This window comes from Haliotis cracherodii, unplaced genomic scaffold (assembly GCF_022045235.1).
Source record: "Haliotis cracherodii isolate W230 unplaced genomic scaffold, xgHalCrac1.p SCAF_1, whole genome shotgun sequence".
Classification (NCBI taxonomy): domain Eukaryota; kingdom Metazoa; phylum Mollusca; class Gastropoda; order Lepetellida; family Haliotidae; genus Haliotis; species Haliotis cracherodii.
The window spans coordinates 12026715-12052238 of NW_027266264.1; the positions used below are offsets into that span (position 1 = coordinate 12026715).

General features: G+C 36.4%; 1 protein-coding gene across 2 annotated transcripts in view; it reads right to left on the minus strand.

The window, feature by feature from the left end:
* The window catches only part of LOC139472709 (uncharacterized), a 72366-nt gene that overhangs the window by 34237 nt on the left and 12605 nt on the right, over window positions 1-25524 (minus strand). The window contains exon 1 of one of the 2 annotated variants that reach the window (XM_071255170.1): window positions 2192-2263. The exons of the other annotated variant lie outside the window; for it this stretch is intronic. Coding sequence (XP_071111271.1) covers window positions 2192-2235 — 44 coding nt within the window. The 5' untranslated portion in view covers window positions 2236-2263. Of the gene's footprint in view, window positions 1-2191; window positions 2264-25524 lie in introns of those variants that run through there. 2 annotated transcript variants of the gene reach the window in all.

Here is a 25524-nt window from a genome sequence, read left to right on the forward strand (position 1 = left end):
ACGTTTTCACCACTGAAGTGTTTATTTCTCTTTGGGACATGCACTGTCATGTTCTTTATTGTATTGCCAAGTGTTTTGTTCTAATAACATGAACCGGATCTAAAACTGAGTAAAGTGAACTTATCATCAAAGTCAGCTGTTTAAGTCTCACACTATTACACAAGCATAGCCTTGTTGCTTTCGCCCCACCTTTCAAAATTACAGACGGGAGTGAACTCTACACATTAATGTTTGTAAAAGTCAGTTCACTTTAGCAGTATTTATAATTATAATAAATGGCACTTTTTTAATCATTATTAAGTTTTGATATACTTTAAAGTGACTTCATACTTACTTTCCGACCAGTTTTGAACTGTTGCATGTTAATAATATGTTGTACAGCCCCCATAGTAATATCCATAAATCAGCGTGTGACATAACCAAACTATTCTGCTATTTGACCCCCACTCAACCACATGGTAATATTTAGCTGATGTTGTATCACAAGAACATTGAGGCTAGGAAGATAATGAACTGAATAAACTGTACCTTTATGGAGCGGAACTGTTTAGAGAGCGACTGGCCACTGATTGGGTGAAGATGTGAAATACATATGATATGAGTTGAAGGTATCAGTGGCAGTGTCAGTGATACTTGGTTTGGTCACGTTTTTTTTACCCTGTGACACATCAAAGGTCAGTGAGATAATACACCTGTATCTTTCCCTAGGATGGGAAGTAATTATTTGCATTGCTGACCTGTACTGAATCACTGTTACCATTTACATGTGTGATGGGATTTAGAATATTAAGACTTGAAATCTTGCACTGAAATTAACTGATTTTTGCCCTATTGTCATAAAAAAAAATTCATATACTGATAAAGTCTTCAAATTAAAAGTTCTCTTTACAGCCCAAATAAACATATACATATACCTCAAGATTTCCATTTAGAATATGTAAATCTATGTTGACGAATACATTTCAAAATAACAAAAATATTAACCAAGTTACAATTTATCATGATTTTTTTTCAGAATGACCTGAAAGTTTGAAAATGTATTCATGCTTTTTAGCATGAACACATTTTCAAACTGTTCAATGCATTGTTTACAAGGTAATACCAGCTTGTAAGCTGTATATATATATATACCCTGAGCTAAACAACACACATGCTGGGCGAGATAGCTGGTTTATAATCAAGATTTCAGGTTTATAATCAATTTACAAGTCACTCTATACTGACCTGTGATTGACCAGGCTAAAAATATGTCAAGAGGTGACTGAAATCCTATAAAACCGAAAAACAGGAAACACAGAGAATCCACTGGTGATTATAATTCAGGGGTGTGTGTACCTATTTAAACAAATCATCACACTTGCCAGAGAATGTTTACAAGAAAAAAGTTGTGTGGCATGTGATATGCTGATGATATAGCTCAACATGGCTAATAGCAAGTATTTATTGATCTGTTCCCTGACTCACTCCCCTCTCTCTGACCAAACACTCCTCCCAAAACATAATTTATTATCATGCGTCAGATGACCACACCAGTTGAGGGAATGTGGCAGATATGGGCATACATTTTTAGGTTGCATTAAAGTGACACTGGATGGTTCGAGCTTATTTTTGTATGACACAGCCAGTATACATTGGTAGAGTTACAATAAAGTGTTTACTTGATAGAATAAATAGCCTAAATATGCACAACAGAGGTCATTTAGGCATATTTATTGTATCTAAACTAATTAATCTTTATTTAACACACTTAAACCAACTTACACATATTTGCCAAAGTCTTTTAAATTAACATGCATTTATTGATAAAAACAAGTAAGTATTATCAATAAGAGTATGTATTATTTTCAAATTTGGAAAAAAAAAATGTTTTCAAGTAATATATATTTTTGAAAACTAACTAAACAAGTATAAATATATATGTTTTAGTGCAAAATACTACAGTAGTATACTGGATACTATAGCCTAACGTACATTCAAGCATGTTGATATGTACACTGAAGTGTTGAGCTAAGTATAGATGATCATTAGCTGATATGTTGAACAATTATTATTTTGGTAGCGTTTGGTAGCAACACAAACAAAATAATACCATCAGTGTTGCTGTCATGTCCTTAAAAATCAAACCAAATCACTTCGTATTCTAAACTCACTCAAAAGGACACCAGTAAAGTAAAGATTGAAAAATAATCACCATAATAGTCCCTGAGAAGTTAATTCATGAGGCCTCTTCCACATTAATCCTCAGTGAGTGCCTCCTTGTCTGTTACACCAAGTAAACCACTCAAACATCTCTATGTCATGTTTTCATAACACATCATATCCTCTAATGACATAAATCAACAAGTTTTTATCAGGTCCGTTTTTAATGGCAGGAAGTCTAAGGTCCTCTCCACTCGGCCAACGCTATTTTTTCATCTCTTTGTTATTAATTCATAATTCATACTTCATCTGTACTTGAAAGGGTAAAGGGTTTTCGAGTGCTCTTGTGCAGCAAAATATCAAAATCATTCAGTGCTGGCACCCACTATAGAATTCTTTCATAATAGGGTTCACAGCAATCGTACCATGGGAAAATTACCATGTAATGTCTGAAGGAAAATTGTTGGCACAAAAACTGATGTGTGCTTTGTGAACCATGGCAAATGTTAAATACCAACACTGTATTTTGAGATGTTATAGGCCTGTCATCAAAGTGAGTAGGTCGCAGAGATGAAGAGTCAAATGATGTAGGTAACAAGGTACATGTGTCAACATTCACATCACAACAACCATGGTCACTTCAAAACTTTGTTCTACTTCCATCACAGTTGACTTGGCAGGTAGGCTGCCCCTTTACACCAAGTTTTCACCACCTACTGGATTCTACAGGATGGTAATTGTCTTTAAAGTTTATATTTGACTAACTGTGTTTTGTACACTTTATGAATAAAGTGTAAAAAACATGTTTTGACTAATGAATTTAATCTCACTGCTGTATCAAAATCAGAAAAACTCAAAACTTACACAAAAGATGAAATTTCCAAAAGTAAATCATAAAGCATCATAGTGATGTACCGTAATTGACGTAATAAGCGCCCCGCTCTGATAAGCGCCCACGACGATATTTGCTTATATTTTGGCTAGTGAACAATCCCAGTTAGCACCCCTTCCGATTGATCAATGTACAAAAGACTTATTTATTCACGTATAATATGCACTTGTGTGTTATATATGCACCTTTAATTATGGTCAATTATATTCTGAAAAAATATGTCTGTCGTATATAAACATTTCAGGCTGTCAGCATAAACCACAAAAATTATCTTTCAACTCAGTTTTTTTTTCCATCAAAATTATATTCTAATAAGAGTCGAATATGGTACTTTAATATGCTTAACAACATTAGGAAATTATAGATAAACCTTACAAGCTAGAAAGACAAGTATCTAAGATCTTGCAACATAGTGCTATTATGTATGACTGCTGCTCTTGGTACATTGGCCTGTGTTAACAATGGGCAGTCAGAGGGCAGGCAACTGACTTTATCAGGGAGAAATCCATACTACTGATAAACAACTACTCCAAAACAAGTTATTTCACCAGCGTGGGCAGGTTGTGGCCTGTTTCGGTGTGGGCTCGGGCCCTGTCAATAACCACAGTCATGGGACTATTAAAGAAACACTGTTGGCTATAGTAAAAAATTCAGAAATGCCTCAATTGTGTATCACTTACAAGAAAAGTTGAAAAATGGTTCGGAGAACAAGTACAGTCTCGATCCTCCTCACTACTTTCATAAAGCACTGACGACAACGTTGATCAAATCTTACATAGGAAACTGAATTGATATATTTATGAACTTATATACATAGTTGAATCTGTACCACTAGGACATACACGTAAAATAGATTATATATTGACACATATAAAGGATTTCATCTGGAAATTGTTTCACATCAAGGGATGCACAATTGAGTTTTACATATTAAACACCCATAAGAGAAACATGTATTTGTTCTGATATTAAACTGATATTATAAATAAGGTACGTGGCCTACTGGAATACTTCGCTAACCTGATTGCAAAATTGTTTTGTAGAAAACACTATATTGTGTCCAACACCGAAATAAATGATTTGACACAATTTCACACCAAATGACAATCTGCCTGTCTTACATTAATACATATGGTATCCCGGTTACTTCAATATTGGTCAATAGTCAATACAATCTTGAACTTTACACTGTTTTGAATAGGAGAAAATTAACTGAAATTGTAAAGATCTTTTAGTATTATTGTCAAAACCCTGCCACCCTACCTGTGCATCAGTAACCATAAACTGTACCAAGTCATGCATTAGTATGGTATATTGAAACAAATACACAATCATCTTCAAGTGGAAGCAGTAGAAACTAACAGTTTTAGTCCACTAGTCATTATGATGATAACATATAGCAAAACCTTAATAAAAGGCAAATTTCTACTAGTCCTTTTAATACCTCACCTATTAGGCAGTTTGGCAAGGACTGTAGGACAAGTGCCAATTTCTAACGCTGTGTGGTGTATTTTTTTAGCATGTATTAGCTGTGTGATCAAAGGGATGTGTCAGGACAGACAGACAGGTGTGACAGCAGGACAAGGGTGCAGGCGAAACAAAGTTAATTCCAGCTGACACTGTATGCACTAGATATGCACGGACACTGTATGCACTAGATATGCACTGACACTGTATGCACTGGATATGCACTGACACTGTATGCACTGGATATGCACTGACACTGTATGCACTGGATATGCATGGACACTGTATACACTAGATATGCATGGACACTGTATACACTAGATATGGACGGACACTGTATGCACTAGATATGCATGGACACTGTATACACTAGATATGCACTTACACTGTATGCACTAGATATGCACGGACACTGTATGCACTAGATATGCATGGACACTGTATGCACTAGATATGCACTGACACTGTATGCACTAGATATGCACTGACACTGTATGCACTAGATATGCACGGACACTGTATGCACTAGATATGCACTGACACTGTATGCACTAGATATGCATGGACACTGTATGCACTAGATATGCATGGACACTGTATGCACTAGATATGCATGGACACTGTATGCACTTGATATGCATGGACACTGTATGCACTAGATATGCATGGACACTGTATGCACTAGATATGCACTGACACTGTATGCACTAGATATGCATGGACACTGTATGCACTAGATATGCATGGACACTGTATGCACTAGATATGCACTGACACTGTATGCACTAGATATGCACTGACACTGTATACACTAGATATGCACTGACACTGTATGCACTAGATATGCATGGACACTGTATGCACTAGATATGCACTGACACTGTATGCACTAGATATGCACTGACACTGTATGCACTAGATATGCACTGACACTGTATGCACTAGATATGCACGGACACTGTATGCACTGGATATGCACTGACACTGTATGCACTAGATATGCACTGATCAGATAGATCAGATCCACCATCACTCCTCACTCATCTTCACACCACCACACCACCACCCTACAAGTCTTCCAAGAGTAACCAAAGCTTGAAGGAACATACATGAACTATCCTTCCATGTTAGAAACAGAAAACCTTCCTAAATCAAGTTATTTGTACTGAAGATACCTTAACAAATGACTTGTTGAGAGTTGTGGGAAAAGTCCCAGTTTGTAAACATATTAACCCGACAACTACATCCAAAGTATATACTACATATGAGAGTACATGCCCCTTTTGGATGAATATTTTACTGGACAGGGGACTGGTGCATATTACATATTTGAGCAAATAAGAACCCTCATAAAAAGTCAGGCTTTCATATGAGATCAACCTGTAAGAAATGAATATATAACTAATGGGTTATTGGATGCAGTAAGTACATTTATCACATTGAGATCTAAAATTGACAACATTTTACAAAGACAAGTCATATGAATATAGCATTGACAAGTATATCAATAGAAAGTAAAACTGTGCCTACTATAGTATTAAGAGTAATATTTGTTAAAACAGGCATATAGATTTTATGCAGGGAGATTTACAATACAATATAGAAACATTACCTTTACTTAATATTTAAGGACCATCTCCGTGGTGTAGTGGTAGAGTTTCCCCCGGAGAGCGAAAGGCTCAGGGTTTGATCCCCGGCCGCATCATACCAAAAGACGTTAAAAAATGGTACTTGTTGTTACCCTGTCTGGCGCTCGGAGTCAGTATACTGTGTCTGAGTAGGATATTCATGTTTAACTGCGGCATGGTATCTGAGTGAGCTGGCACTATTAATCAGCATCAGTCCGGACCAGTACAAGCAGCCACACACACATGCATGCACGTCGCTATATAGGTGCAATAATTTTGGACGCGATGTTAAACCCCATTTCACCTCACCTTAATATTTAAGTATATTACTGAAGGTTCCCAGTAAAACTGCAACCTCAACTGGATTTACCCTGTTCATCCTACAGACAAATTCATGTGCCAGACCTCAATTATTTCTTGGGTTATAGAAAATATCCCCACAAAAAACAAATCTATAAGTTGTATTATCTTTAGCAGACAGAACTAAATTGATAATTTACACACAAAAATGATAACAATACCTAAACTTTCAGCAACAATTTGTCTTCCAGTTCATCATATTCTGACATTTATGGATTGCATTTATCTTTTCAAATTCAAACAAACGACTATTTTGAGCATGATCAATCGTGTAACAGTCAATGACAAAAGGTCATCTTTATCAACAATGAAAAAAGCACAATTATAACTGACGCCAGAACTCTGCATTTTATGTCTTCAAATAGATATTCTGCCCACAGATGCCAACTTATTTTAAAAACAGCAAGGCAGATAAGAGACCATTCATGATGTCAATAAGAATCAAACAGACTGCAGAATGAAGTTGTCAGCATTATTCCATGCTTGTATCAGTCAGTGAAGAATGAGAGGATAAGCATTTCCAAATTGACAACTGTGGAATAATTTCCTGATTATCCTTACCTACATCCTGAACTTATGATATGGCTGAACTGACACTGGATAAAAAACAGGAACAAGCAATGTTCATCTCACTTTCTAAATATATATGCAGGTTCAAATTTTTATGTACATGTAATATTATCACTAAATAGCCTGTATGTTACTGCCTTAACGTTACCATCTGTTTGTTTTGTTATAAAAAACATCTACAGTATACATATTGAGCCTATTATTGATGTTAGACTTGTTTGTTTGTTTATTGTTTAACGGCACACTCAGCAATATTCCAGCTCTATGTCTGTAAATAATCGAGTCAGGACCAGATAATCCAGTGGGATACGATGACATGCATCAACCAAGTCAGCGAGCCTGACCACCCGATCCCGTTAGTTGCCTCTTATGACAAGCATAGTCGCCTTATACAGCAAGTATGGGTTTCTGAAGATCTATAAATACAACATTTAGACTTGTAGTACCGGTATATACAAAATTATTGCCATGGTTTGGAGCAAGTTGAGAACTATTTGGCAAATGTAAGTAAAACTAAATATCTGTTGAATCCATATTAAGATAACTGACAGTTCAAACATCATAAGTTGAAAATAACCAATATTCACACCCAAACATGATCTTTTTTCCAAATAAGTAACAAAGCTTGCAGCAAAGCACTCATCCACTAAGCCTAAAGAAAATGTTAATTGATATGAAAGTCAACCTATCCTATTAAAATGTCAAAATGAAGCATTATCATACTGCAGAAATCATAGGGAATTTAATCATTGAAAAACATCCACTATATTTCGACATTAAAAAATTCAAATAAATACATAATAACATTAAAGTTCCTTATTTAACTTTGGATCATACCTAGCGCTTACTGATGTAATACTGGCTTAAATATGACCAATACACTGTATACAGCAACACAGTACATATCCTACCTTTAAGTTTCACTGACCCAGAGGCAAATAAAACACATGTCCATTTGGAGGCCTGGCTGGTGACCCAATCTTGGTCAAGTTCTACCATGGGCAAGTCAAAAGCACCATATCCTGTAAGCCCTGACCCACCAGAAAAAAACACTCGAGCCCATAATATAACTCTTAGCCCTTGTCATAAAAGCCATTATTTTCCACTTGAAAAAATATTACAGCAATTAAAACAGCTGACCTCCATAGGTCAGTCTACCCTGTGGCGACATTCTGGGCACAATGCAAGTAGGCTGGGACCTGTTCCCAATAAATTATACTGCATGGAGAGGTAGCCATACACAGAAATCTATGAATTTATTTATCAAGATCAATAAGCTGGCACAGGACGCTTGTGAATGAAATGGCCAAGCCTGTTCCGGTGGGTAAAAAAAGATGACAAAACACCTGACCTGGTGTTATAGGGCTAAGCAGGGCCTCGAGTGAGTAAACACACATAGGGAACGCAAGCCTGTTCTCCACAGCTGATAAACAGGCTTGCTGTGACTTCATGCTGATGCTGGTTTTTTAACACGCAGTTCGTGCAGTGCAAACAGCATTAGGGACTCATGAATGGATGGCAATGTTTTACAACTTTTCTCACAAAGAAGTGCTGAATCACACTGCTTGTATGTCAGGGTATAGCTGTGTATGTTACAGGGGAACAACAGCTCACAGTGCAGCAACCAGGGAGAAAGGAAGGCCATTTCTTGTTACTGTAACATATATTTCGCCTCTCTCACTGAATGGAACATAATATTCTCTACCTTCTATAAGCACCAGTTTAAACTCCCTTCATGCAGAACATGAAAAATAGAAAAGTCAGGCTTGGTAATTAAACATCATTATTCAACATGGATAACTCATGAATGTTGATATGACTTTTATATCCATTCAAGCCTTCCTCAGACTTTTTCTTAATTAAATCCCAATCCCCTTTTGGTATCTACCCTGATATGGGAGGCCCGCTGGGTCTTGGCATTGATACCCAATTACACCTAATCACATGGGTTAAGGGTTTCATTCAGCACAACCCACCCCTTAACCATGCCACAAAAACACAGTTTCCAGCCCTCTGATCTGGCACTGAGATGTTAAAGGGCTACTTGTATTGAAAGGGGCTGAGGTGGGGATAGCAATATTCCCCCCTCCCTGAGCTTACCTGTGGAAGGTTAACAAGGCTGTTTACAACCACCACCATGCCTGTCAGATGGGTAAGGTGTGGTTCCCTCTCGTGTCTTGAGGAGATCCTTATTGAGTGTTGTCAATGGGACAAGGTATTTCTCAACATATGGTATTTTGTGTTAGATTTTCCTGATAAATTCTGGTCAGGAAATAGCATGTAACGTGAGGGTTGCTTTAAAACTGCGTTAACTGAACTTGAAACTATATGCAGAACACAACTAATTCAAGCCACATCAGGCTGATCATGAACTTTTACCCCAAAAACAAAACATTACATTTAATATCTAAAATTTCATTATTTTTCTTAACTAATTGCAACTTTTAGTTATGCGCTGTAACCATGAGCAGAAAAAATATACTAAAACATGTATATATCCCCCCAAGGAAACATTATTCCAAGAAGTGACACCCCTCACAAGACCACACACAATGACCATCTTATATATGCAGAATACAAACGTGTTTTCAAAGGTTAACCCAAGGATTTATTTTCAGCCAAAGAAATCGAATTGAAAACAGCCTTACCCTAAACAGAAAGAAGTAAATGAAAGCTATTTTCAAAAGGGACGGGTTAATGGGTGCTCAGGAAAACTAGTTTTAATCATTGATGTTTCAATCTCTGCCAGAGATCCAGCCAACCAAAGAAGAATTCTTTACAAAAAAGTTTTATGTGTATGCACTTAATGACCTGAAGTAAATAGATTCCAAAGCAGTTAATCTTCCCAGACGTGGCTTCAGACAGACAATATTTTGTTGAGTGAATGCCAGTGTGTACACGACTGCACCCTCATGTCACACTGGTGTTGACAACAAACACAATCAAATTGTACTACACAGGGGGAAATGGTCATAAAATAGCCGAACTTCTGCTTTGTATGCTATATTATTTATTCACATGAAAATGAATCAGACTTTTTTTTTATACACGAGACCATAAAGCTGTGTTGCAGGTATGTATGGATTTTTATTGAATCGTGGAGACAGAACAGTTACTCCTTGTATGAATGTTAGGATTGTTTATAATGACGAGTCTGTGGGTTATTAAAGGTTATGCTTAGAGTCAAGACTATAAGTGTTTCGTCAGCCTTTGAAAGTTGTGTTTTTAAGCCTGGTCCAGAGCACTAGTGTGAACCCTATAATTTGTAACTAGTCATGCTTGTACAAGACAAAAATGTTTAAAGTCTACATTTTCTGTCAGTTTTATTCACTTCCAATCTGCATCAAACTTAAAGTATTGAGAAGTGGTTCAGAGGTAATGCCTCAAATGATATTAGTCAATGAGGACTACCATGATTGGATTTCTATTTGTCCTCAGCACAAATTAGTTGTCTCGGGCTAGCAGACTAGCATGAATTTGGAAGTATAGCTGATGTGCTTACCCTTTCAGTTGCAGAATCATGATGAACTGTTATGGTGCACTTACCTGCAAAACAAACACAACATAATTAGGCAATAGTCAACATAAAAACAAAAAAGGACAGAAACACAGAACTTTGTTAGTCTGAGTGAGTGAGTAAGGTCTTATGCAACTTTTAGCAATATTCCAGCAATGAAATGGACTTCATACATTGTACCTATGTGGGGATTCGAGCCCAGGTCATCAGAATGATGAGCGACTGCCTTAACCACAGGGCTTCCTCACAACCTGTTTGGCTGAATTTCTTCTTCCCTCAATGTTGCATTAGTGCCCGATTGGGCAATCACTGTTTTCACTTGTCTCTGTTGTATTCTATCTAATGGTAGCGACACAGTTCTCATACCACTGAATCAGAGAACTATCAATTTCCAAGACATAATATATTACTTATGATTGTCCACAAAGATCCCTGCACAATCATGATGAATATATGTTTCTTACATGATCACTGGGTCATCCCCTGCGATGCCTTGCTGCAGCAGTTGTCTCATGTGTCACACAACATGCGACATGACCAGCTCCATCACAGAGGCACATGTTGTACACATCAGGGGACAGGTTACCTCAAGCTTCTGCAGGAAGTGCATATCACATACAAAACTAACACCTGTTCCCATAGATCAGCTTACAGAGTCAGTGTCATCATGGACAAACAACATCTTCAGCCTGTGTCAGTTGTTTGTGACTGCGACCCCCGAAGGGATCTTTTTGCATCCTTTTAGGAGATTTTAGTGTTAATGTATGGGCTTATTAACTTTTCATAATAGACATGTGGAATATCTTGGAACTAGAGGATAAGCCCAATTAACAGTTTAGAGGCCATTTCCAACTTTGACAAAAATGATGTTGGATGCAATTCCCTATTTTGACTTGTACTGTATGTTCCCGTGTGTTCTCAGGTGGACAACTCACTTGCCTTTGCATGTGTTTGTGATGGGTGCCAACAGTGGGGCAAGATTCGCTCACCTTTAGAACACCTTATATTACTTTTTAATAGTGATTCACAGACACATGCTCATGATATAGTTGGAATCGTACAATCGGCTTTAGGCAGAGATTTCTAATGAATAGGCTTTTGTCACTTTTATTGACAAAAACATCCTTTTAATGACCCCCACTCTCAACACATCAGAAATAATTTAAAGCACACATGTACACTGGTAGAGTAATAAGACTCTCCATGTTCTGTACACCTGATCAAGTGGTTTATATAACAAATGTATTTCATTGATTACAGGAGTTGGGACAGCACGTGTAATTTCAACAAACAACGACTGCAATCTCGCCATGAAGGTTGTAATAACACACATAGCAGCTGGCACTTGAGAAAAAAGGCACTGCTTCCTAGAAAATCTACTACAATCAATACATCATCACCCCAGTGTATTTTTTTCATGTTACATAGGAATCATATTTCTGATTACCTGCTCTCAAAAACATCAGCTGTGAGGGATCCATACACGTCTGTGACAACCCTACAGCATGTTATACTATAGTGGGATCTCTTAAAAGGGCAGATCTACATGTTTCATCATAACATTAACAGAGAGCCAACACCCACAGCTCACCATCATTCTCAAGCCCTGTGTTTCACCGTTTTTCAGTGCAAGGTTGTATTTTGTAAGGCTACACTATTCAAAGATGTATGGAGAATTGGTCCAAGAAGTGTGAAATAATCACAGATAAAAACATACATGTCACTTTTTTGTATTCACTGTCACAAAATATGGAAAATATGGTTTAACTGTCTTCATTTCTATGAAAAAAATACTTGTTTTGTGAGCTCAATTTTTAGTTGTCTTGTACACATTACATGTTGGTATTACACCAGGAATATAAGCTCAGTAGAGAAGCAAGTCATCAATATGCAGCCTCCTACAATGAAGAGTGACAACAGTGTTTGTCAACAACCTCCTGTCTCAAAACACTGCCATCAGTAAGCAGTCATTTTGTCTCTTCTAGATTTTTGATAATACAAAAAGACAAGGAACATGAGCAAATGTTTGCTAATGTCTTCCTCAATCTCTTTCTTTATATATTTGTGGAAATTGTTTTGGATATAATTTATTTTTATATTTATCACTTTTTCAGAAATGTCCTGACATTAACTTTACTGATATCATTTTTCATTGTCTCCAGTAAGAATGTAGCTATGTATGAATATGTCAAAAATAGTTGATAAAAGTGGTATAATCCCAACCAATCAAAATCTATATCTACGCTCAACAGGCACCAAGTTGCTATGGAAACAGGCTCCATCTTTTATTTCCCCCATATTAATCATTTATAGTGGGGGAAATGGTAGGATGAGGATTGGGGGGATTCCACCAATAAATGTCATATGAGGGTATTTTAGGAGACATCCCCAGGTCAAAGTGAAAAGAAACATTATCACCCGTTACCCAGCAATTGGCCAGGGCAGGACTCAGGATAAGGCCAAAGTGATTTTTGTGTTAATTGCCACTGTAATTACACATGCAGGCATGGTCAAGTGGCATTTGCAGAATTATTTTTCTCATGTACTTGACCGACAAATAAACTCTGGACTGACCACTCTGAATCCGGAAACAGTGATAGGTCATTAATATTGATTTAATCAAATTTTGCTTCATGTCATTTTCATACAATTTCTTGCGCACTCGTTCAGCCTTCTACATAGTTATGGAGTCTATCATCAGGACACCTGACCATAAACCAGAAAATGACATGATCTGTAACGCACTTATGAATCTGTTCCTTTATATAATCTTTGATATTGCATTGATTAGTAATCCATTGATCCATATAATAAGTAGAAGATATCAACAGAGATACATGAAGTATATTTCATCAGTGTCTATTTAATGTTTCGAATTTCGCAGATTAATGTTACAGATAATTTCATGATATAATATCATTGAATTGAATATCTTTTAATTTCTATATGTTGTAATGAGCTATGTAATTGCTCAGAAATGGAGAGACATGTCGAAGGAAATATGCTCAAGAATTTCTTTAATGTTTTCCAAACTTTAAGTGTCTTTTAATTATTATTTTGTATCACATCAGTCCTCAAGTAAACCTTGTTCCTACCATGAATGGCTGGCTGAGCACTTAAGTTTCTATGTTACCAGCAGTGATTCATTTATGACTAGCTCCTGTGACCACCATGCCTACTCGCTCCCTGATTAAGCTACATTTATATTAATGTTACATGACTTTCATCAGTGATGAGTCTATGATCGATTAATGACAGGCTTTTATTTAATATACTGCAAAAATATGACCAGGCAGCCCATGCACCATCGATCAACAGGTTGTGCAAAACTACTTCCTTTGCTGCAGCCAGGGCATAATCAGAAATATAGATCTACACTCAGCAGATTTACATTGTTTGTGAGTTAATGTTTTATTTAACGAGGCATACTTACAAATAATAAACATCTGTTCAGCTTATTGTGTAGGAAACGGTTCATCGGTTGTATCCGTCATTATAGCATACAAATCTCATTACATCCTATAATAGTCCTCTTCCTATTAATAGACTTATTATTTGAAACCTGTAATTTTTCACTGTAATGTTTGTGAAATCTGTTACAGTTGTAAATATATAAACTCTTTGTTTCCCCTCCTCATCTGTTACTGTTCCATATGTCCAGGTTATAGTCCCTGGCTTTCATTACCAGCCTCCCTAGTACTTAATAAGGAGAATTTAGATAACCAAACTAGATAAATCTATAATTCCCTTCACATGTTTGACATATAATGGTTCTTGGTATACATTTGTCTATGAATACCGTTGTTTAAGGTAGTTTATTCTAACCATGTTTAATCAATGTTCTCTCAGTTGTACATTGATTTCATAAAAAATACATTGCTAGAATGAATAATTCAAATGAACACTTCATCAATGAATCTAGTGATACAGGTGTACAGTGAGTTTAACAGTTGTTCTGTTTCGGGTTTTATTGTTTAATGCCTTTTTAAGCAATGTTCCAGGTATCAGAAAGGCAAATTTTTATTTTAGTTGTGATCATTTTACATGCTGTATTTTTCTATAAGACGAAAATACCTAAAGTTACGTGTGTCATCATATTCAACGCTGTAATGGATGATGACAACAGATTCTAAAATCTATCAGTTCTTGTGAAAATGGGAAATGGTAGGCAGTTTCAAGCAAGTATACATAGCCAGTAGATGGAGTACAGTTCTCTAACTCTACTGTTCATACAGATACAACAAGCCTTTTTCCATTATGTAACTTCACTGATATTCAATGCTACATTCATATCATTTTTATTAATGATTATGATGATCAGTTATGAGTCTATCTGAGCTACTCAAGTTTTAAAAAATTCTGTTAAATGGTTTGTTATACATATTTCCGATAGAAGAAAATCATTTCCTGAAAGCAATATTCATGTAACAATTTTGTAAACAAACTATGTAAATCATTAATATTCCACTACTAATCACACCATCAAAATGGATGATATATATTAATGCTTTTAAAGTTATTTAGAAGTAGTTGCAAAACAATGTTTATTAAGGCCATAGTAAATTATTTATCAGATTTTCATCACCGCCAGCCTTTCTACCAGACACCCCATCACATGAATTTATTGACCCAAGCACAGATGAAGAAAGTCATGTGTGTGTCCCTCTTTCTTTACTGATGAAACACATCATAAATATAGCCTGTCAAACATACATGCTTCGTGTGAACCACATCTGTTGATGATGCACACAGGTGCCTTGATAAGTTTATTAAAAATATATAAAGAATAAAATAATTCCAGCTTCACATTTATTTATAAATCTGAATGAGAATCTAATAATGACTTTGTGTCCAAACCATGAGTACTATTTGTTGAGAAGGACTGTACAATTCTCTTAAAAACATAAAAAGGTATTCATCCAAAATACATAACATATGTTTCTGTGAGTATTTACTTATTTATTGCAGATGTTCTTTCATCACTATTTTTCTATTGTCTCTACAAGCATATAACATATGGATGGTATACACCATCAGAGCATATAAAACAATCTTTATTGTTCAACAATTCCATATTGGCAAACACACCAAACACATAAAGGTATCAATGAAGAATTTTACTTATTCATTTTCTTCCCCAAAACATATGTCCTCTGAGTGAATTCTGTAGGGTCTACTTCTCCCAAACAACTGGGGTCATTATGTCTGCAGTGGACAAAATACTTCATTAATTATTTACTGGGATAACAGAGTGGGGAACACACAGATCCCAACTCCTGTGAGGGTGGTATTTGACATCTGCTGTGACCCGCTCTGTGCTAAAACACTCCCAGCATGATGGACACGACTCGTGATTAGTGGCCATTATCTAATTGCATGTGAGCTTTTTTCTCATTAATTTCCATTATCACTTGTTGTTTGTCAACCACAGAGGCACTTCCCTCTCACTATTCATTAAGGTTAATAACACTTGTTATTTTCACATTTACACAAAAAGAGATTCAGCATGACATTTTGTTTGACATTATAATCCATCCTGTCATATTTTATCCAATTCTATCAAAAGCCCATCGTCCACTCAATAATGTTATTCCAATGGACAAATCGTGCAAAGAAGTTTTGAGTTATTTTTTAATGAATCTTTTTAATGAATTAATTATTCTACATTATTTAGATTTTCTAGTAAAAATTATACTAAAAAATATCACAACTAATGGCTGCTATGCTGTACACTCCAAGCTGATCTTTATTGTATTCACCATCTCCCTGATCACAATTTCAATAATCCTCTCACATAGTAAATCAAATTGACACAATTATCTCATTGATCCAAAGGGCACCTGCAAGCTAATATTCTGCATGGTGTTACCCATTTTTCCATAAAGCATCATGCTTTCCCAGAAATTCAGTAATCTGCATAAAATAACCAAATTAACACAATAACGCGAATGATCCAAGGGGCATCCGCAGGGTAACTACTCCACAAGGTGTTTCCTTGGCACAGAGTAGGCGAAGATGCCCAGCTTGAGACACCTCAGGGTCAGAGGTCAGCTGGAAGAATTTGCTACACGTGACACAAGTGTGCTAGCGTCCCTCCGTCAACATCTGTCTAAGCAGCCAACAGAAGAATGTGATGAAAGAAGCCATCGGCTGCAAGAGAATGGCCCCCCTGTCCACAAAAAGCATCTCAAAATATTACTTGCATAACAAGAAGATTGCCTTGCAGTTATGGCTGGCTTTTGTTGGTTTCTGATTGGCCTGGAATTTGTTGATTATTTTCTTTATATCAAACACTGTTTGGTCTATTTGGTCCCACACAGGCAGAGGGCTGAAGTAGCCAATTCATGGTCAGATCAGGGCTGCCTGGTAGAATTTGTTTATGTTTGGATCAGGGACTGACAGTTAGAATTGGAATTTAAAACAGGAATTTGAAGGGTTATTTTACTGGACACTTGAAATTAATGATCCCATTAAAATTCATGCTTGCAAGAGGAAAGGGATCTTCAAGTTCTGTTGATGCAAGTTAACAGTAGAAGACACCTGATGGAGACGAAAACTTGCCCAAACCTAATTCAACCTACAAGACCACTTCTTCATTGTTTTTTATTATTAGTATGACACAAGTTGCATGTCTTACTGATTGGTACCACATAAAGAAGTTTTATCTTAAGATAATACATTCTGACAGTTTAGATTTCAAATATTTAAACCCATACCATCAACTATTTCTTTCAACATTATGTACAAGCTAACAACAAGATCTACTAGGTTGAGTCGAAGAGTCAGTTTATGGTATAGCTGAGATGAGCTTTTCCAGGCAAAATAGAAGATTAGTACCTCCGTACTTGATATAAATAAATTGGGACATCAATGACCACCACTGCAATCTACAGCAACTTTATCACCAGATATGGTGGAAAAAATCCTGTGTCAGTATTTTGGAGTATCATCAACGTCTAGACCATGCTGTGGTCTGAATCAATACATATAATTGGTGGAACACCACACAACTATATATAATTTGAGGTGATCCATCTTTGCATCATGAAACTTCAACACTTGATAGAGGATCAAAAAGTCTACCCACATTCATCAAAATTGGAAAAGAATATGGACCGGTCAAATGTATAGAGTCCAGACGAATTCTGTCAAGAATCAATAACATTGTTGGCTTTATTGAGAGCTTGCACACTTCTTTTCCATGGTGCAAAATAAGTTGTGAGCAGACGCGAGGTTGTAGCACCTTGCGCAAAGAAACCATTTAGAAACACCGAGAGGGCCATCAAAATGCAATGATTAACTTACAGCAGGCTCAAAACATGCTACATTTCAATATAATAAATCCCTGTGGTGGTCACACAGCACAATTCACCTCCATCAATCTTAGTGTGTGTCCCTATCCTAACATATGATTGGTGGACTATTGGCAAACCCTACTCTAGAGACACTCAGATGACGGCTACAAGGCGGATTTCGCCCCTAGCCGACAGACATACCCAAACCTCCTCATTTCCAACCATTAAAACTTTCTTGATATTAAATTATAAGAACTTTTAGGACCTCTCACTATAAATCATTATCAGGCTAATCAGTGCTATCACACTGTAGGTATAAAAGGTCTACTTCATCGTAGTGAGAAAAGATATCTGTGACGGTAGCTGTTGATGATGACAATACTCTGTCACATGCCTTTGCAAGTCAAAGATTCATTTTCCATATTTAGCTAACTTTACAGAAATCATTGAATTCACAACTTCCTAACTGAATATACATGCATATGGCTTGCAAGAAATGAATATAAACATCATTTTCTGACATGATAATTTCATTACTGATTCAGGAACATTTAACAAGAGATGAAGAAAATGTCATATTAAATATTGATGCCTGTGAAAGAGTCTGCAGCACAAAAATAGTCTCATCATTGACATCTATTTCAGTAACTGTAAAATATCAAACAATGTTGAACAAAATAATAGAAATATCACTCTGACCGTGATATGTCAAAATTTAGTTACAACTTAAAAATTTGCATTTGAGTTTCAGTAAGCTTAATACAACTTAAGTAGAGACTGAAGACCAGCTGGTGCTTATGAAAATTCAAAATCCATACCTCAAAGAAATCACACATGGCAAAGGTAAGTCAGGTCTGGATGCACAAGTCTATAGGCAACATCTTTCTGACTAGCCAGTCAGTACATCTATTTCTGACCACATTGTTAACAGTACAACCTTGTAATGTTATTTTGAACATATCCACAAAAACACCATATGTTGCTGGTGAATATTGATGCATTCATGTATGCTTTGGATCTTCATTGTGACGGACACAAGAAGGATTGACCAAGAAGAGCAACTGCCCTCTCATGTGTCTTTCCTTGTGAACAGGCCTCACAACACATTGCTATACACTCGCATATATTATTCGCATTCCTCTTACATGTGAGCTATGCTATCACTCAAAATGTTCAATCTCATTTTTAATTGATGTTGGACCTTTTTAGAGATGTGTATTTCTTTTATTAGAGATTTCTTGTGGGTATGGAAAAGGTTTTGTCGATTTTATTAACATAAGTTTTAGGTCAGTGATGGTTAAAGATGGAGCTACTCATGCATCGCGGATTGGCAACATGGTATATACACTTTGACCATTTTATTGATTCTCCTACCAAGACATGAAATGTGATCTTGATATTGACAAGTGGTGTGCAGTTGACATTCGTTCTACATATTGAATTGATTCTCCGTGATCAATTACACATATGTCCATATATCATATTTCCCATATTTTAATGATTGAAATTACTTCAATTTCTTAAAACCTAACATTTCTGTACAAATAAGGAAATATATATTTTGATTTACTAAAATGACATTGAACAGTCAAAAGAAAAGTTTGAAAACAATGATAAATGACCTTTTACTGAGCGTATAAAGTAACCATGCTATATTGCATTTCTACTCAATACTGATTGCAGCAGAAGGCAGGTGATCAGTTCATGTTTTTTATTACATGACACAGGTGCTTCGTCCTAAAATTTGTCACAGAATATATTCTCCTCATTTTTTTACAGTCCTGATGATCAACAACTAAGAAAGAAAGGTATACCTAAGTTAGCAGAGTCAACACATCAGGTAGCTCATCAATCATGAGTCTCTCATGGCCAAAACATAGCAAGAATCACATTCTCTATCAACAGGATTAGCCAGATAAAAACTGTCCTGAATCTCTCTGCTACGATATCAGTGAACAAGTAATGTTTACCGAGCCAACCAAAACTCACAAGCACAGTTATGTCTTCTTTTTTTAACCTCACTGTCTTAAGTATTTCATTACATTTGCGTCTTCAAGGCTATTACTGAAATTAATTGGGCAAACTGTCTCACATCCAGACGGACACTGTCTCTTACTGACCACAAAGTGATCGAAAATGTGTCGTAAAAATAATTGCTTTTTTCCTACGACCCACCGATCATTCTGATTTTAGATCTTATTTTCAGTCTGGCCGGCCTATCAATCGATGAGCACTCTGACGGGTAAGGACACTGGGTTAAAGAGACACGTCTTTCTTCTGTTACACTTAACTCTTTCCCTCTTTCACACACAATGGGATCTGCTGTTGCTGTGATCGCATCAGTCCATTTTTTATGTCTGAGGTTCAAGGGTTAACACAAAATGATTTTGTGTGAGATAACAGAAATATAGCTGTCAATTAATTTGAGAAATATTTTTGCATGTGATTTCTCAAATTTGAAGAAATATTACATCACATGAGACAGGCATCATAATTGGCATGTCTTCTTGATTCTGTGAATAACTAAGGGATTATTACTTTTGAGACTTGAAAAAGGCAGCAAGTACACTTGTCGCCATCTCAGACATTACAAGCAAACTAATGACATTATCAGCATTATTACTTTTATTATTAATTTTTCCTTGAATCATAGCCACATAAACAGTGATTTTGTTCCAAAAGGTCAAAGTCATGAAGGTGAATAACGACACTGTATGATTTTGTAAATTCTGCTTTCCTGTCATTATTGTTATACATTTTGACATTTAACTGACCCAAGAAATGTGTGTATACCACACCAATATGATAAGCCAACTACAATTTTGGCTGTACACACCCATAGAGTAAACAAAAGTCTATTATTACCCCAACTGTCTGAAAACTAGCCTAATAACAAAAATAGGACAAAGGAATAATTCATTGCATTATTAAAAAAAATCATTTAAACATTTCAAGTATATTGTCTTTTGTTCCCTTCACATGTCTGTTAACCAAAACACTTTCACGCATTCTCCTAGTCAACTCTGTATCTCACTATGGCAAGGCCTTGTCTTTCAATTACCAAAGCCTAGCACTCTAGCTACAGGTCAAAATGAAATCCCACAAAAGTAAACATATATCTCTTTGATTAGGGCAGCCAAAAACACATTATACTGTCTAAGCCGTCCTTTTTTTGTGCACTAACAAGCCGGTTGCTCCTTCCCTCAGACAGTCTAAATGCTAGCACGTAGTCATAGAACACACTGATTAACAATGCCATCAGACAGCTGTGCTAATTTGGCAAAAAACCTCATAAGCTGTAGACAATGATTAGACAAGCCACTACACATATAAGGAGCTGTCTCAAAACATTGCACATCTTTTTTTTCCAAGATTGAGACCTTAGGAGAAATAATAATGGTTTAGATTTTCATAGAAATGCCAACTACGGTACAGAGAAGTATGATGATAGGGCTAGAACCCTGGGCGGGCATTCTGGAGGAAAGTAATTGTGTTGCATGAAGGCTTTTTTTTACAAAATATAAGTAATTTTGGAACGGTCCCTAAGAGGCAGCTCTAACATCAAAGACAGACTACTAGGAATAGCGTTATGCTTTTATTGAGATGCAAACATGGGACTCTAATAGGTGATTAGTGTGTAGAATATCAAAAGAGACAGACTTCATTTATCAACAGAGGATATTTTTATGTCCAATTCTGCAATTCTGACATGATATAGACAAGTGATTACCAACACTTCCCAAAAAATAAGTAAAGCAATGAACTAAATCATGTCTATGTTATGGAGCTAGAGGAAAATAGATACTCAACATCAGTCACATTCACAACCAGGAGAGTCTTCATCCCTGGAAACTGTTCTGTATAACAAGTATGGTGGATTTCATTCATATGATTAATGGCTGTGCTTCCATCTACACTACACATGAGCCTTTAAGAAATTGATACCAGAGAATCATGTACACATTGTTATTTACAGTTTGTGCAGTCACTGGTCCTGGGAATTCCTGGACTGGAATAATCACTTCCTGTTACATAAAAGTGAAAATATTTTCTAAGTACCAAACTTGTATGTCTATGACATCAGTGTTTGAATCCAAGTCCTGGTAACCATAAACCAGAATATTTGTACTGCTAACCAATACTGATATCATCTACAGTAGTTACTGTTGCAAACATATATATGCTGGATTCTGATGTGATGCACCCACACATCAAAGTGAATTCAAACAATAACATGTATTACATTTTTGGTCATATATTGCCAGATGATTAAATCAAACTGATCACCGATACAATATGCTTCTTAAACAGTTTTGTGGAAATGTTCACGTGGTGCCACATGAGTGTATACCCGACCTTGATACAGTATCGACACCAGACATTACCTACGTCTGTCCACTCTCCATCATGGTCAGCCAATGAGAAAGGTGCAAGGGAGACGCTGCTAATTAAATCTTGCCAATGAGAGTGACTAAGATAAAGCTAGAGTAAGAAAACCCAGCCAAAGATAAATTGATTCGTCCCCCTTGGTCATGTAATTGTACTTTCATCACACTTCTGCTGATCATCACATTAACAAACCATTTTTCCATTTTTGCATAAACAAACCTTCTGTCACTTTTGGCTGGTAGGGCTTAATGGGTGTTTGAGGGCCCACTCGTCGATTGTCTTATAGATCTATAATAGGTCTAGACGTTGTCGCATCGCATGATATTTCTGCCTAATGCCCAACCGTCATCACCCCGACATCGCTAACAATAATTACCAAAAACGGCTCTCGCGCCTGGTCCTGTTTCTGGGTTCATCTTGTCTTTAGCTCTATGTATTAATATAAAGCTTCACATATACTCTCTCCTGATGACACAGACAGTCATTGCAATTGCTATTTCAAACGACCATGTCACCATATATGACTTCAATGGGTTCTACATAAAAACAAATAAATTCCTTGAATCTTGTAACATAAATTCCGAAATGTAGCACACTTTGATATTGCTTATAGTGTTTTAGCACTTTGATGAACTACCAGAACAACCTTTTGGTATGCAGACAGCCATCATGTGGGATGTTGATGAAGCTGGGCTTCTATTACTGATGAAGTTAACACATCTAATCTTCAGACAAAGCCTTGGAGGAACTCATGTACTTAACTTTGATTCAGAACCTTACAAAACAAAGAAACTTGGGAAACAAATCTTCTTTGTGTAAAGTTAGCCTGTATTGTCTACAGTTGTCATCACGCTGTCCTCATCAACAGCCATAGACAGTATGTCAAAAATATCTTCATATCAATATCAACATCCTTGACAACATGATGTAGTAATAGGCAACACGATACAGGAAAACACTATATGGAAATCTAAAACAAGGCATTGTTAGGGGTGAGATCTCCAGCCAGGAATAGTAGACAAAATGTCATACATCTCCAATACCGGTCATCGTCTGCATTGAAAATAATGATGACAGCGACACCCAGTGACCAGATGGAAATGGGATCTGCTAAACAAGACATGAAATCAAGAAATAAAATAGTTTGGATTGTAAGCAAGTGCTAGTTCATCCTCAGAAATAAAAATGCATTGATTTGATGCAGCCATGATTGAGGTAATGCTACCGCAGTGATCACCGTAACAGTCAGTGCTATCGTGTGTTTCAGATGAACAGGTCATCATTCCCAGGATATCCATCTGATGACTTTATCTACAGCCTTCTTAAGTTTACTTGCAATTAACGACAAGAAAACATGACACACAAGTCTTTGAAAATGAACATGACCATATGATCCCATGGGCATACATATCCAAACTTAAGACTGTGTCCCATTACAGAAAGACAAGTTTAAACCTTGCTCTTCATCATGGTCATCTAAACTCTGCTTAGTGGCCATATGAAAGAAATACACCATCTGAGTTTTGATTCTCATGCCAGGGACCTTTGGTTGAGTTTCTAACTTATAAACTCAATATATATGTTTCCAAATCATACCTTTATGGACAAACTACAACCCTGGCAAGAGGCATAATGATTTTTAATTGCTTGCAAAAAAGGAACATTGGCATGCCAAAAGAGCCTCCTACACTTATTGATACATGAAAATATCAGCAAAAGTGTCTCTTACACGTTTATATGAAGAAAAGAAACTATTTGTCTTGAACAAATTCACAAGAGGGAATTTTAGCAAGTATACAGAAATTTTCCAAATTAAGTTTTGCAGCCTGGCTGACTTGGCCATGCGTATTGCTGGGAACTGGTGCCACTTGTTCTAGGTCTACCAACCTTATGACAGGAAACAGAAATAAATGCTATCTATATTGTAACATAACTTCCCTTATCTAATAAACTTGTGTCAAATTAACTGCTGCTCAGGCTTTTTCCATTTTAGTTATTGAAATTCAATAACTGGACTCACGAAAGCAAGCGATTTAATCTATATGCATTATTTTTCTGTCTCCTATTTGCAACTGACAACAATTGAAATTGGTTTTCTAATCAAAACAATTTAACAGAAAATCAAATTACAACTGTTGAACATTCACCAGGAAATTTCTAATATAACATTCAATTACAAGGTTTCTTTAGTGATAGTCATGTTAATCTTTAAGTAATACAAGTGAGTTGCCCACAAGCGACTTTCTAAAACACTTAATTATGACAACAATGTCAAAGATAGCAGCACAAATGGCCAGAAATCCTTTAATGTTCAGACAAAATGAAAAACAGTCAATCCACTACACAGGGAATAAATAAATATGTCACAATGCCATGAAAGGACAACTATAATTCACGTATTTCACTTTATAGGCATCGCAGTTGACACATAAGCCTATGGAGAGAAACAAACAAAATTCATCCCTTAAAACAATGTTACCATTTTTAATTTGTTTGAAATATTAGTCAACACTACTAACGAGCAAGGAGTGAAAATGACTATTTTACGGGTCTGAACTTGTGGCCATGTTATGTAAGATTCTGAACCTCTGACCATCAACACCTGTCTGACTTCTTTATAACCCAACACAATCTACCTTAGCAAACATGACCATCAAAGAGGGTAATTATACTGTTGCGCTGGGTCCTTCTACAAACATTGCATGATGGAAAGGTAAAGCCATGCTCAAAGGACCTTCATTTTCTTTTCCTTTCCAGAGGGAATTGCATTTATAAACATTTTTATATGAGATCCTTTTTTCCCCACTGACCAGAAGAGAGTTTAGTTAACATCTCCCCTATTACACACTACCAGCTTTGCCTGACAAGTGTCGGCCTGCTGTGACTCAATTGAAATGTCCAAGTCATGCTCCATGACAGCTCCTTTGTAAAAAGGCAAGAAAGCTGTTGTGACTTCGATTTCTCAGCGTCAGTTCACAGAACAAAAACTTGTGAAGGATTGCTGTCGGCTTGCTAACAACACAGACAATGCTGCAGAAATGAATGAATTGGCAAAAATATGCTCTCAAGCACACAAAAACCTTGTTGAAAGATGAAAAGCATAACCGCAGAATAAATTGACGACAAATATTGGCAAAAAAGGATTAAGGCTAATTAGATGCATTAGCTGCGATACCCAAGACTTGAGTGAAAACTAGTTAACTGTTTTTATTCTTTGAAAAACTGGTAGAATTTCTCAGTTGACTCTAAATTATTTAAAGTGACAAA